This window comes from Carlito syrichta, unplaced genomic scaffold, assembly GCF_000164805.1.
Source record: "Carlito syrichta isolate Samal-C Ts95f unplaced genomic scaffold, Tarsius_syrichta-2.0.1 Scaffold302021, whole genome shotgun sequence".
NCBI lineage: Eukaryota > Metazoa > Chordata > Mammalia > Primates > Tarsiidae > Carlito > Carlito syrichta.
Window position 1 is genome coordinate 66,251 of NW_007246117.1, and position 13,894 is coordinate 80,144.

Consider the following 13,894-nt stretch of genomic DNA (forward strand, 5'->3'; position numbering starts at 1 on the left):
CAAAAAAAAAAAAAAAAAAAAGAAATGCGGTCTATGAGACCAGGGTTTGGCAAACTACGACCTGTAGGCCAAATTCAACTACCTAGTTTTTGTACACCTCATGAACCAAAAAAATAGTTTTACATTTTTAAATGGTTGGAAAAAATCAAAAGAATAATATTTCAGAACTAGACACAGTCATTTTCTTATTTATTGTCTCTGGTTGCTTTTACAATGGCAGAGTTGAGTAGCTGCAACAGAGACCATGTGGCTCACAAAGTCTAAAATATTTACTATCTGGTCCTTTGGAGAAAAAGTCTGCTAACCCCTGCTCTAGGGTAATAATTCTAGACACTATGGAACTGCATAATTAGCAACTGGGTTCATGAATTCCAATGAGAACCAGGCATTGCAAACTAAACAATGTCTCCTACATTTATGTAATAGTTATTAAATACATATCTGACTAATAAAAGGGGCATCTGCCAAGCACAGTGGCTCATGCTTATAATCCCAGCACTTTGGAGAGGCGAGGTAAGAGGACTGCCTGAACCCAAGGTTCAAGACCAGTCGGGACAACATGGCGAGACTTCATCTCTAAAAAAAAAAAAAAAAAAAGTTGGGTGTGGTAGTGCATGACTATAATTCTAGCTACCTGGAAGGCTGAAGCAGAAGGATTATCTAAGTCCAGCAGGTCGAGGCTGTGGTGGTTGTGAACATGTCACTGCACCCTAGCCTGGGCAACAGAGTAAGACTCTGACTCAAAAATAAAATTAAGAAAATAATAAAAGGCATATTCATTTAAGTAATGTAGAACTGATAGTAGTTTATTAGAAACTGTGTATTTTCTAAATCAACAGATACTCAGAGTAATTATATGGGGTCCGATGAGTGAGGGCGAATAGAGAAATACAATGCCAAATTGCAACTAGCAGCAGCAGAATATGAACCCTGAAGGGAAGGCCTTCCATGTGCATTTGTCTGTGTGCCAATGAGCTGACAGTGATCTTAGGCCTTACTTGTCCACAGAATCTTCCTTACTTGTCCACAGAAGGGAACTAAGCTACTTGCACATAAGAATTTAGCTCTTTTTCTCTATTTTAAAGGTCTCTGCCACTTTATACATCTATTATTTATATTGATAGTAGTACTCTTGATGTTTATTAGTTTTTCAAATAACAAGTACCAAAGTTAATTTAAAAGAAATTTTTTTTGTTAACTAAATGAAAGACTGTTTTCACATACCAGAAACAGCAGAGTTAAGTGTGAAAGATGCAAAAGAAGCAGAATTCTGTTCAGAGGTATTCATTCCCCTATCCACACTAGACCAAGCAGCTGTTAAAATAAAGAACGTCACTTGGAACCTTCAATTTGCAATGAGACTTGAAAGATATGTATAGGTTTAAAAACTATGATAACAACACTTAAAGATAACCTTAGAAATCAGAACCACTTAATACAGCAGTAACTACTATTTACTGAGTACCTATTATTCAATGAATATTTAGTATTTAGTAATCTGGGCCTCTTATATCAAACACTTCTAATTCTTATAGCAACCCTGTTAGGCAATTTCAGAGCAGTGAAGTGACTGCTGATAGCTAGAAAACAGCTAAGCCACCACTGCAACTTAAGTGAATCCCCAAAACCCATGCTCTTTCCACTGTATCAAGCTACCTTATTATCTATCACAATTAAGCAACTACCTTGGGCCAGGCTGAACTTGGTACTTGACATTCATTATTACTTAAATATGAGGTTCATACAGGCTAAATAACTAGCTTAAATGTCCACGAAAGCTAGCATTAGAAGAAAAGGGATTTACACTTAATAGATCTGTCAGAACTAGTCTCTGCTCATTTCTCTATACCATGTTACCTTCTCAATATTTTCTACACATTGCTTTCTTTTTTTTGAGTTTGAGTTTGAGTCTCACTCTGTCGCCCAGACTGGAGTGTAGTGGCCGCTCCCAGCCACCGCAGCCTCAACCTGCTGGGGCTCTGGCAATCCTTCCGCCTCAGCCTTCCAAGTAGCTGGAATTACAGGTGCGTGCTACCACGCTTGGCTAATTTTTTGATTTATTGTAGAGATGAGGTCTCACCAAGTTGCCCAGGTGGGTCTCAAACACGCGGGCTCAGGCAATCCACTCACCTCAGCCTCCCAAGGCGCGGGATTACAGGCTGAGCCACCGAGCCCGGCTAGACATTGCTTTCTTATATATGAGTATTTTACATAAACCTCCATGAGACCAGTCATACCTGTCTCTTTTCAGTGACCCATTACGAATCTAATTTAATCTAGTTCCCTTTTGATTTCAGTAAAGGTTCTAGTCCACATAGGCAGGAACTCTGCTGCTTATTTTATCTATGGCAACATTAAGCAAGAACCATCTAATCTACGTCCTACTTAAATAGTACAAAAAAAACTACGTAGCTTTTATAAGCAAATTGCAAATATCTAAAAAGGTCACAGTTCCTAAAATTACTTCACAAAACATGGCCATTCTTTTACTAACTATATCTCTACACAATTTTTGTATACAGTGGAAGAGGAGGAAAAAGCAAGCTTGAGAACGGTATTAGTATATAATCTAGAGTTTGATTTTTGAAGGTGCTAGCATTGAAAAAAGTGATTGGAAAAGCTAACAAAGGAAGAACAATTTTTTTCTACTTACACACTAAAAACTTTTTATTGTCTATTGCTTCCCCCCATTAAAAGAAATAACTAACAACAACAACAATCTATAGTAAGCACAAGAGAAAAAGTTGTAAGTTTAATTCACAAGAAATTATAACTTGATTAAAAAAAGACAATAAGAGGCCGTTAGACACTTGAGTAAAGAATATATGAACAGAAAATTCATAATATAATAATAGAATGACCAAGAAAGTTGTGGGAAAATATTCAATTTCATTAGCAATTTAAAAAAGTTTACCAAAACAATTTATTTGCCTATCAAAAAAGTTAACCAAAACAATTTTTTATTTATCAAATTAGAAAGGATTAAAATAAAGAGAGAATACCCTACCTTAGTAAGCATATGATAAATGGGCACTTAGACTGATGCTAAGAGTATCAATTAGAATAACTCTCTTAGAAAATACTTAGACAATATGTAGTAGAGCATTATAAACATTCATAATCCCTGTAACCCAGTATCACTCTCTAGATTTTATCCTAAAGAGATAACCCCTAACAAATATATTCAATGCAACATTATCTACAATGGTTAAAAAAATAAAAATATAGAAATAGTTAAGTAAATTATTTCATGCTTACACATTATAGGGCCATTAAGTAAATACACTTACTAACAGTAAGAAAATGTTAAGGGAGGGGGTGGGAACATGAAAAACAAAAACAAAACTATACCATAAAGAAATATAAGATACTAACTGATTGTCACTGGGTGGTACAATGGCAACAGTGGGGTTTTCCTTATCTTTTTGCAGTTTTCTACATTTAATGTTGATTTCTATAATACACACACACGAAAATGAAAAGTTGCTTTTAACTTGATGGCTTTCAACAGAAATAAACTTCTCAACGACTAGTTTTTAATACTAAAATCCAGGGGAAATTTACAAATAGGCACTTTGTAGACTATAAAATACTCCATAAATGAATGCTATTAACTGTACTTCCATGTACTATTTTTATTTAGAGAACTGTTGAAACTAATTAAAAAGTTTGCTCACAAATCACATGTATCAACTTACTAAGAATCTACACAATTATGCCAGTTAGCTACACTAATAATCAAATGTGATGAAATATGTGAAAGCACTGTGTAAAGAGTAAATGATAAACACTGTTATTTTTTAAAAGTTTATAAATTTAAAAACTTTTTTTGAGGTCCCACTCTGTTGCCCAGGCTGGAGCACGGTGGTATGATCACAGCTCACCGTAGCCTCAACCTCCTGGACTCAGGTAATTCTTCCTCCTCAGTCTCCCAAGTAGCAGGGATTACAGGTGTGCACCACCATGCTTGGCTAATTTTTTGATTTGCTGTAGAGACAAAGTCTCACTATGTTGCCCAAACAGGTCTTGAATTCCTGAGCTCAAGCAATCCTTCTGCCTTAACCTCCCAAAGTGCTGGGATTACAGGCGTGAGCCACTGCGTCTGGTCTATTTTTCACTTATTTTGCGCCATGAAAAAGACCTGAGATGAGTTAGTTATTGCTATTATTTCTGTATGATATTACTAATTTTTTTATTCATATGTTCCCTCCATCCCTAGAGAGTTTAAAATGTACAAGATTTGCAATTTTAAATAAATGTAAAATTTTCTAACAGTTCTTACCAATGCCAGAAAAGATTGAACGGTCACTCCAATTCCTTCCCCAGTCTTTGCCATTTGCATTAGGATCTCCACTGTCTTGACTCCAGGCAGATGGCTCAGTTTTTCTCTTGCCTGCAGAAGTAGGTGAAACAGAGTTCCACTTCTCCTCACCTGCACTGATCTGTGAGGAGAGTTTTATAGACTTTTCATTCCAGCCTCCTCCATTGACAGTGAGGTTTTCATTCAATCCTGAAGAAACTTAAAAAAAAGAAAAGAAAGATTAAAAGCTGGTACATGACTTCTTGTTAAAACTGGGATACTTTCAAATTTCTATAATTGCTTGACATACATTTATCATTTATTTCCCAAAGCTAAATACTTTGAGCTTTAACGATAAACATACATTTTAAAGTGACTCTTTAGAGTGCTGTTTAATTTAAAAACTGTAGGAGCTTTGGACATAACATATATCCTAGTGAAGTCTTCAAAAGCAGAACGACGTGCTGAAGAGAAGTACAACAGAGCAAACAGGAAAATGACACATTCTGGGATACTCACCCACTAAGAATATGAAGACATAGCCTTAGTTACAACTTTCCTTAGATATTTATATATATCATATTATGTATAAAGCAATGATTCTAAAACCTGGCTGCACATTAAAATTAACTGACAAATTTCCTAAAAATAGACTGTGGAGCCTCAGCCCAGACTAATTAAAATCAGACTTTCTGTAGTGGAGTCCAGGTATCAGTACGTATGTGAATTGTGTGTATATGTGTCTATAAGTACATCTTTTTATATATGAGTGTATGTGTTTTTTTTTTTAAACATCTCTAGGCATTATTGACTATGTATGTGTTGTTTTTAGAGCTTCCTAAGTGACTGTAATGTATAGCCAGGATTGAGAACCATGGGCATGAATGAAGCTGTCACTGCTAAGAATAAGCCTTGAACAATTCTGAAATGCAGAGGCACTTTTTTCATTTTGAAATATATGTTTTACAACACTTTTGTTTTTAGGTCAGCTATAACACTCTACTTAATTCAATATTTATCATAAATGAGTAAATAAAATATATTTTCTATTTGTTAAACAATAAAAAACTTAAGACTATAGTTCATTTATTGTTAAATATTTGATACTGTCAAGGAAGCAGTTTAACAATTATAGAAACTAAGGTGTTTTTCTTACTATACAAGAGTAAAGCCTTTTATTCCATATGTGCCTACATTAAACCCAAGTCCAACAAAGATCCTTCTTATCTATTGGCTTAAATGATATCAGCAAGTCAAAATTGCATACAAACTACTACTAAAATAATGTTTTTATATATGAGGGGAAAAGACTAGAACATACCAAAGACTGTTAGAAGTGGGAATGATTTTTCTGTTTATCTATTTTCCAAAATCTCTAGACTGTGATTATGTTACTTTAGTAATTAAAAATCATTTTAAAGACTTTTTCTTTCCTTCTGCATCATTCATGTGAGGAAAGAGACACGTATATAAATTTCTATTTTCATGGGCCTTCAATTTAAGTTACATGTAATTTCTCTCACCCTGAAGTGTGGAATCTCCTTTTCCAGACTTAAAGTTGCTGACTTGAACATTTAGATGAGAATCACCTGGTTGAAACAGAAATAAAATTTATTTAATACTAAAATAGGCCACTATGCACAGTAAATAAGGAGTAACATACAAATTAATTTTTATTTATTACCTATAATAAATTTGCCCCTTTACATGCTAAATTCTTCCACTGGAAAAAAAAAGTAAATTTTATAACACATTTTACACGTCTGTAAGAAACAGAATTCTCTAGACACCATATTCTTAGTCAACTAAAATGTCAATAAAGAACCTGGAAAACTGACAAGTACAGACAGAATTTGCTACTCTGTAACAGTTATCAAGATTCTTTAAAAGTAGGAACTGGAGCATTGGGCTCTGTAACTGGATTCGACTTTGCCACCTCTCGACAAAATCTGCTGCCTTTTCAGCAATCCTGGAGGCAAACACATCAATTTATGAAGAACTTTGCCAGTATTTGGGACTAGCATTTAGGAAATATGGCAAAAAGTGAGAATACATGTTATAACACAAAAATACTGTTTCTCTGACACTAAAAAGCATAATGATCATAATGTATTAAAAACCCAGCATGACATAGGATTGTGCCAGCAAGGCAAGCACAAAACAGTGAAAAAGAATTGCCAATAAAATTACTAACACACGACAGTGAAAACATGTAAACAGAAGTCAACGCTGTACCATGGCAACAAACTCCACCAAGTTATCATGCAAAAAAGTAAAAGGTAACAAGGCTAAGAAAGTGGCCTGAAAACAAAAGGGGGTGGGAAGATAGGAAGGTCATTAACAAAAAGACAAAGAAGATAAGCCAATGCCTTCAAGCAAGTTGGATAGTATCACTTTGCAGACTGGTGTCTCCAGGGTAAAAAACAATGGCAATGTAAAAAGCTACCAAGAAGCCATCAGAATTGGATAGTATGAACGTGTAAAATACTTGGGAGAAAGAACATTAGCGCAATAATCCTTGAACTTCTGGTCTAGCTGTATCAAATGCCTATAACACTCTCAAAAAGCTGGGGTGATAAGAAATTCAGACACAACCTGCACTAACCAGAACATGCTTGTTTCAGCTTGGAAAGAAGTGTGTAACATGCAGAATGGTGACAAATACTTTCATCTGATAAACATCTTATCCACTGTAAGAAATGGAGATGCAAGAGAATTGGGGCAAAGTGATACACACGAGGAAAAGAGGCAACATCATTTTCTCATGTGACTCTAGGCAGAAAGGCATATATTAACTTCATTAAGCAATATGTAACAAGTAACACTGCTGGTATTAGGCAAACCAATACATAGTTCACAAAACTCTCTCAAAGAAGGATTTTCAGCATGATGATGTTATCAGTTCAAAATAGATTTTGACATAATGGTATTTTGTACATCTGAATAAAAGGAGTTTGATTTGATGTACCACTCTTATGTTCCACTAATATACCTTTATTCTTCTTGGAACCAACAGGAAATGATGCAGTTGTAAGTTGCTCGGTGGGAACTGTGATGGTATTTTCTATCCCAGGGATAGTTGAATCCAATGAACCAGAATCAGTCAGCACCTTATCACGTTTACGCTGTTGTCGTTTCTCTCTGTGACTAATTTTAGTTTCCCAGGCTCCTGACACAGCCCCAGAAAAAAAATGTTATTCAGTAAGGGAAAGACAAAACAGTTGTAGTTTTTTGGGGGAAAGAGAGATGGAACACACAAAATATCATAATAAATTTAGATATTAAGCTAAAAACCAAGAGTGCTAATTATATTAATTTATCTTAAGAATTTATTCTAATCTCATTATGTTCTTTTAGGCAACAAACTGCTAATATTTATTCTGGTAATTTTTACCAAATCTGTCATCTATGGCTTACAAAAAGTGATAGATACAAGACATATTGCATATCTTTTTTTTTGAGTTGGAGTCTCACTCTGTTGCCCAGGCTGGAGTGCAGTGGTATGCTCATGACCACCACAGCCTCGACCTGCTGGGTTCAGGCGATCCTTTCGCTTCAATCTTCCAAGTAGATAGAACTACAGGCGTGAGTTACCATGCTCGGCTAATTTTTTATTTTTATTTTTATTGTAGAGACAAGGTCGCACCATGTTGCCCAGGCTGGTCTTGAACCTGAGGGCTCAGTCAATTCTCTTGCCTCAGCCTCCCAAATTGCTGGGATTACAGGAGTGAGCCACTGTGCCTGGCTCACATTGTATCTTTTATCCTGCTGTGTAGAAGTGCTAGGAGAGTGTCATGCATGGGTTTATTAGGTGATGATAATAAATGGTTTACTCAAGAATTTTGTATACAGCCTTTCAGAAATGATATACTTTAAGAACAATGGAGGAAAACCAAACACTCCAGGAAATAAAAGATAAGATGAATGGCTTTTCAATTACTTAAAGTTTTGAGCTTGACCTTAAATTTCAAGGCAGTTCCCTTCAGAAAAAGCACTACTGAATCCTTAACAAAAGTGTTTCCTAACAATTTCACAGATCTATGTATTAAAACTTATAGTAATAAAAAAGAGCTAGATTCAAAATTAAGTGAAACAAATGCAGCTTTTATATAATACACTTTGGTTAAAAAAAAAAAAAGATTAAAAATGTTCTACAGTCCTTTCCCTTGCTCAAGTACCTTCATCAACTTCCTTTCCATCATGGCGTGAACTGTTTTGCACTGCTTTAGCATCTGACTTTGATTTCTTCTTATTTTTCTTTGACTGAAAGTAAAATAGAATGTTACTTAATATTTTGTTATGTTTTTGAAGAGGTAGGAGTCAGTAAAATACATAATAAAATGTATGGTGCTGACAACGAAAAAAATGTAATGTTTGGTTTAAAAAACTTAACATATTAAGTGGCAATAATAACAAGAGGCTATCATTTATTGAGTCATTACTGTGAGGTAAGTATTCTGCACTCATTTTCTTGTTTATTCCTTCTTAAAAAACTACTTAAGAAGGTATTAGACTCATTTTAGAGATGAGGAAATGAAAACTTAGAGATGTTAACTATCAAATAGGCTGTATTGCGAAGTCATATTAGGAGCTTGGTCTGTTTGGTTCCAGTCTATGCTCTTAGACATCATGCTATCCTAAGTTATATCATAAACAAGGCACTGAAATACGGCGTTTTCAGAGCAATAAAATTAAAACCTATTGCAACAGATTCACACAAAAAGTGATGTACCAATTATTGGTTTTTGGACTGCATAAAGCAGATTGCTGATATACCCTATAACAAATTAATGAGCTACTTGTACAAAGTAGGTAATATTTTGTCAGTTTCAAAGCAACGTAAAAATACCTAGGATTTGTATATACAGATGTTTAATAGTTCAGTAAAGATAAAATACCTACACATATACAAGATATAGGTATTTTGAAATGATCTTCCAACTCCCTTCTGCTAATATTTTATCCTTTCAAAAGCTTACTAAAAACTCCATAAAGCCATGATTTCTGAATTTAGATAAGAGCTCCCACAAGATAATTAACATTCATAAAGTAGTTTTTATTTACACTTTGTAATCACTCATTTAGCCATTTATTAAGATCAGCTATGTATTTATATACATTATCTTAGTTAAATTTACAAATTAATAAGAGATTCTATCTTAGTTACAAGCCATTTTCTTTTTTTTTTTTTTTTTTTTTTTGAGTCGGGGAACCATCCTGTCATCCAGACTGGAGCACAGTGGCACAATCATGGCTCACTGCAGCCTCAACCTCCTGGGCTTAGGTGATCCTTCCACTTCAGCCTCCCAAGTAGCTGAGACTACAGGTACACGCAACCATGAGTGGCTCATTTTTTGAGTTTTTGTAGAGATGAGGTCTCACTATGCTGCCCAGGCTGGTCTTGAACCCAAGTGATCTCACCTCTCCCAGCCTTGACCTCCCAAAATGCTACTATTACAGGTGTGAGCCACTGTGCCTGGCCAAAAAAGCTTTAATGAATAATCACTAGATTCACTATTACCACTTTCCAAAACTGCTAAAGAATATATGCTAAATAAGATGGATTGACAATTCCTCAGAAAATTATAATGAACATAAAATAAATTCAGAAAATTCTAAAATCTCATTAGAAGGAGCTGTTCAAAATATACAAAAAAGCAATGTTAACACCCAGCTAACCCAGGTATGGAATACAGAGCAACTCACTTAAATGCCTAAATACGCCAGATGAAGGGGTTTGTTACTCACTCTTATAATAATAGTGGGTTAAATAAACTTATTTAATTATTTGTTGTTGTTCTTCTATGGGAAAGATTGTGCGTATACTCCAAAATGTTTATAAGTTTTATATTTGGCCAGGTGTAGTGGCTCATGCCTGTAATCTCAGCACTTTGGGAGGCTGAAGCAGGAGGACTGCTTGAGCCTAGGAGTTCGAGACCAGCCAGGGCAACAGAGTGAGATCTTGTCTCTACAAAAAATTTAAAAAACTAGTTGGAAATGGTGCTGTGTCTTGTAGTCCCAGCTATTTGGGAGGCTGAGACAGAAGGATTGCCTGAGCCCAGGAGGTTGAGGCTGCAGTGATCTGTGATGGTGCCACTGCACTCCAGCCTCTCTGACAGAGTGAAACCCCAAGTTAAAAAAAAAGTTTTACACATATTCAACTACACTGATGGTGTATACATTTGCAAAATAAAACTATTTTTAGTGAAAGCAATATGAATGAATATTTTTTTTTGAGTTGGAATGTCACTCTGTTGTCCAGGCTGGAGTGTAGTGCCACGCTCATGGTTACTGCAACCTTGACCTGCTAGGCTCAGGCGATCCTTTTGCCTCACCCTTCCAAGTAGCTGGAATTACAAGCATGTACTACCATGCCTGGTTAGTTTTTTGATGTATTGCAGAGATGAGGTCTCACCAAGTTGACCAGGTTGGTCTCAAACTCCTAGGTTCAGTCAATCCTCTCGTTTCCGCCTCCCAAAGTGCTGGAATTACAGGAGTGAGCCACTGCACCCAGTGCTTCATTACTTTTGCCTATCTTCTAAAATCATTCATTTAAAAAAAATTTTTTTTTGGAGAGAGAAGATCTCACTGTGTCACTCAGGCTGGTCTCGAGCTCCCTGGGCTCAAGCAATCCTCCTGCCTTGGCCTCCCAAAGTGCTGTGATTACAGGTGTGAGCCACGACACCTGGCCTGTTCATTTGAGTATCTGGTATGAAATACTGTTATATCTGGCTGGGTGTGGTGGCTCACGTCTATAATCCTGGTACTTTGGAGGTGGAGGTGAGAGGACTGCCTGAGCCCAGAGGTTTGAGACCAGCCTGAACAACTTGGCTAGGCTTCGTCTCTAATAAATCAAAAAATTAGCTGGGCACTGTGGCATGTGCCTGTGGTTCCAGCTACTTGGAAGGCTGAGACGGAAGGATCACCTGAGCCCAGCAGGTGGAGGCTTCGGTAGCCGTGGTCGTGCCACTGCACTCATCCTAGGCAACAGAAAGCCTCTTACTCAAAAACAAACAAACAAACAAAAAAAAAACACCTGAAATATCTGAAGAAGGTAAGATCAAATGAAGGACATACACGATTGGCCATGCTTACTAAATTATGACACTAATTTTTCAATCTCATTCTCTACGTATGCAAAGGTTTTTGTAGAAATTCAGCTAGCAAATTTTAATCTTCTTCAGCATCAATTATGTTGTTTCAGCAATTGAATCAAAAGGGTCTACTTTTTTTTGGTATTTTTAACAAATGGATTCACAAAAAAGAAAAACATTTTTTTACATATGGTTTATAGCTCTCGTTTACCTTGTACTTTCTTTCTTTTTCTTTTTTTTTGAGTTGGAGCCTCACTCTGTCACCTAGGCTGAAGTGCAGTGGCATACTCGTGGCTACCCCAGTGTTGACCGGCTGGGCTCCAGCGATCCTTTCGCCTCAGCCCTCCAAGTAGCCGGAACTACAGGCGTGTGCTACCATGCCTGGCTAATTTTTTTATTCATTGTAGAGACGAGGTCTCACCAAGTTGCCCGGGCTGGTCTCGAACCCACAGGCTCAGGCAATCTACTCGCCTTGGCCTCCGAAAGTGCTGGGATTACAGTACATTGTTCTTTCTAATGAACCTATTTAAATTCTCAAAGTAACCCTATGTAGATGCTCTTTACTTCATTTTGTAGATGATAAAAGGGAGACACAAGTGATTACTAGCCAGCCCAAGATCACACCGTCCATGTAGAAGCCAGAACTGAACAGTGTACTCGTGTTCCAGAATCTAGGTTGCCTAGGCTCTTCTACTAGAAAGCTACTCCCAAACTGGGCAGGTATGAGAATTTTCATACCTCATAGACAAATGATTTTAATAACAAAATCACACAATGATGTACGTTTTTTAGAATAGTCTTCATTGCATGAGTTTCCTTCAAAAACCAGCAATTTTTATTACCTTGCTAAATAACCTTTCCTTAACCTTGAAGGGACAGATTAAGCATACATTTTAAAAGTATCTGCTAATGTTAGTCTGGTGGCTCACGCCTGTAATCCCAGCACTTTGGGAGGCAGAGGTGGAAGGACTGTCTGAGCCCAGGGATTCAAGACCAGTCAGAGCTACATGGCGAGACCCCGTCTCTACAATAAATCAAAAAATTAGCCGGGGATGGTGGCATGTGCCTGTAGTCCCAGCTACTTAAGAGTCTGATATGGAAGGATCGCCTGAGACCAGCGTAGAGGCTACAGTAGCCATGAGTCCGACTTAAAAAAAAGTATCTGCTAAGCAGACAATCATTTATTATTATCAAAAAGATTTAACAGACTTGAAACACTTCATTTTAGGAAAAGAAAAATGTGTAGCTCATTTTAAAAAGCTGGTCAGCTATAAAAGTGTTAAAATGCTTTTACTAAAAAATACTATAAAACTTTTATTAAAAAGTATTTTAAAAAGTATTTTGCTACAATGTAGTCAATGAATCCACTCTGTAGAATAAAAGATGATTACCACCTTCACCTTTATTGCAGTTTCAAAGTCTAGTCTCCCAATTTGCAATCTGGCTTTTTTCTCTTTTGTCAGCGCAGTTTTCTAGAAATAATGTAGCTAAATGAATTTCATGCATGGTACTTACCTTACCTTCCTAACTGCCAAAAAAATTTTTAATTAAATTTCAGTCAAAGCAACCTCTCCATTTGTAGTTTTTATTCATTTTTTACATAAATCTTTTTATTTAAAGACAGGGTCTTGCTCGGTTGCCCAAGCTGGAGTGCAGTGGCATGATCATAGCTTACTGCAGTCTTGAACTATTGGGCTCAAGCAATCCTCCTGCCTCAGCCTCCTGAGTAACTGGGACTATATGCGCATGCCACAATGCCTAGCTCCCACAAACATTTAAAAAAGTTTAATGGTTTACTGTTAAGAATATGTCTTTGTGAACAGCTCTTCTCTTTAGTTGCTTACAAAAATATTTCTGTATGCATTTCATTATTAAAACAGAATCTAGCAAGTTTTCCAAGCTACAATGTTAGAAACATCTGTGCATTATCCCTCCCAGACTGTGTGATTTGCTCTAATTTATTTACATCATTAGCTATGTTTTTTTGCTACGTCCAATAGTATACGCTGATAAATGAATGTGTTTTGGCTGGCTGTAATACTGTTTTTTGCTAATTACCATGGCAGAAGGAACAAGTGTTTCCCCTTAGTATTTCTCTATTTAAAAAAGAAACCTCAAGAGAGGTGCCTAAGCATTTATAATTATATTTAGTAAAATTCTGTCATATAGTATAATGCATAAGTAAACATCTTCACAAATGCTGCAGAGGTCAGTCTTTACATTCTGAATGCTTAGATTTCTTGCTAATTGGGATAGTTTCAGAATATCATTAGCAAGATATTCATACTATGTCAAGACATAGTATGACTGAATATGGTTTCTTACCAAAGGTAGAAACATATTTTCATTTCAAAAACCCTTCTTGATAATTTCAGTATTTTGGGCCAACTTATCACATCTGATTAAATAATCATAGCCTCATGGTGACGTGGCTGATAGAGTTTTTACTAAAAATAGCAGTGTTCACTCTAATTTTTCAGATGTTATGCTTGCATTATTT

The 13,894-nt window shown here is 36.2% G+C and overlaps 1 protein-coding gene across 5 annotated transcripts in view; it reads right to left on the reverse strand.

Annotated features, from left to right (window-relative positions):
* MTDH (metadherin) overlaps positions 1-13,894 on the reverse strand; it is a 60,645-nt gene that overhangs the window by 24,240 nt on the left and 22,511 nt on the right. For 2 of the 5 annotated variants that reach the window (XM_008055896.1, XM_008055893.1), the window contains exons 3-7: positions 8,479-8,563; positions 7,293-7,469; positions 5,824-5,889; positions 4,283-4,519; positions 1,225-1,314 (exon numbers count right to left, since the gene is read on the reverse strand). In XM_008055896.1, the coding sequence (XP_008054087.1) occupies positions 1,225-1,314; positions 4,283-4,519; positions 5,824-5,889; positions 7,293-7,469; positions 8,479-8,563 (655 nt within the window). The remainder of the gene's footprint in view (positions 1-1,224; positions 1,315-4,282; positions 4,520-5,823; positions 5,890-7,292; positions 7,470-8,478; positions 8,564-13,894) is intronic. The other 3 variants (XM_008055897.1, XM_008055895.1, XM_008055894.1) reach the window with 2 other exon arrangements.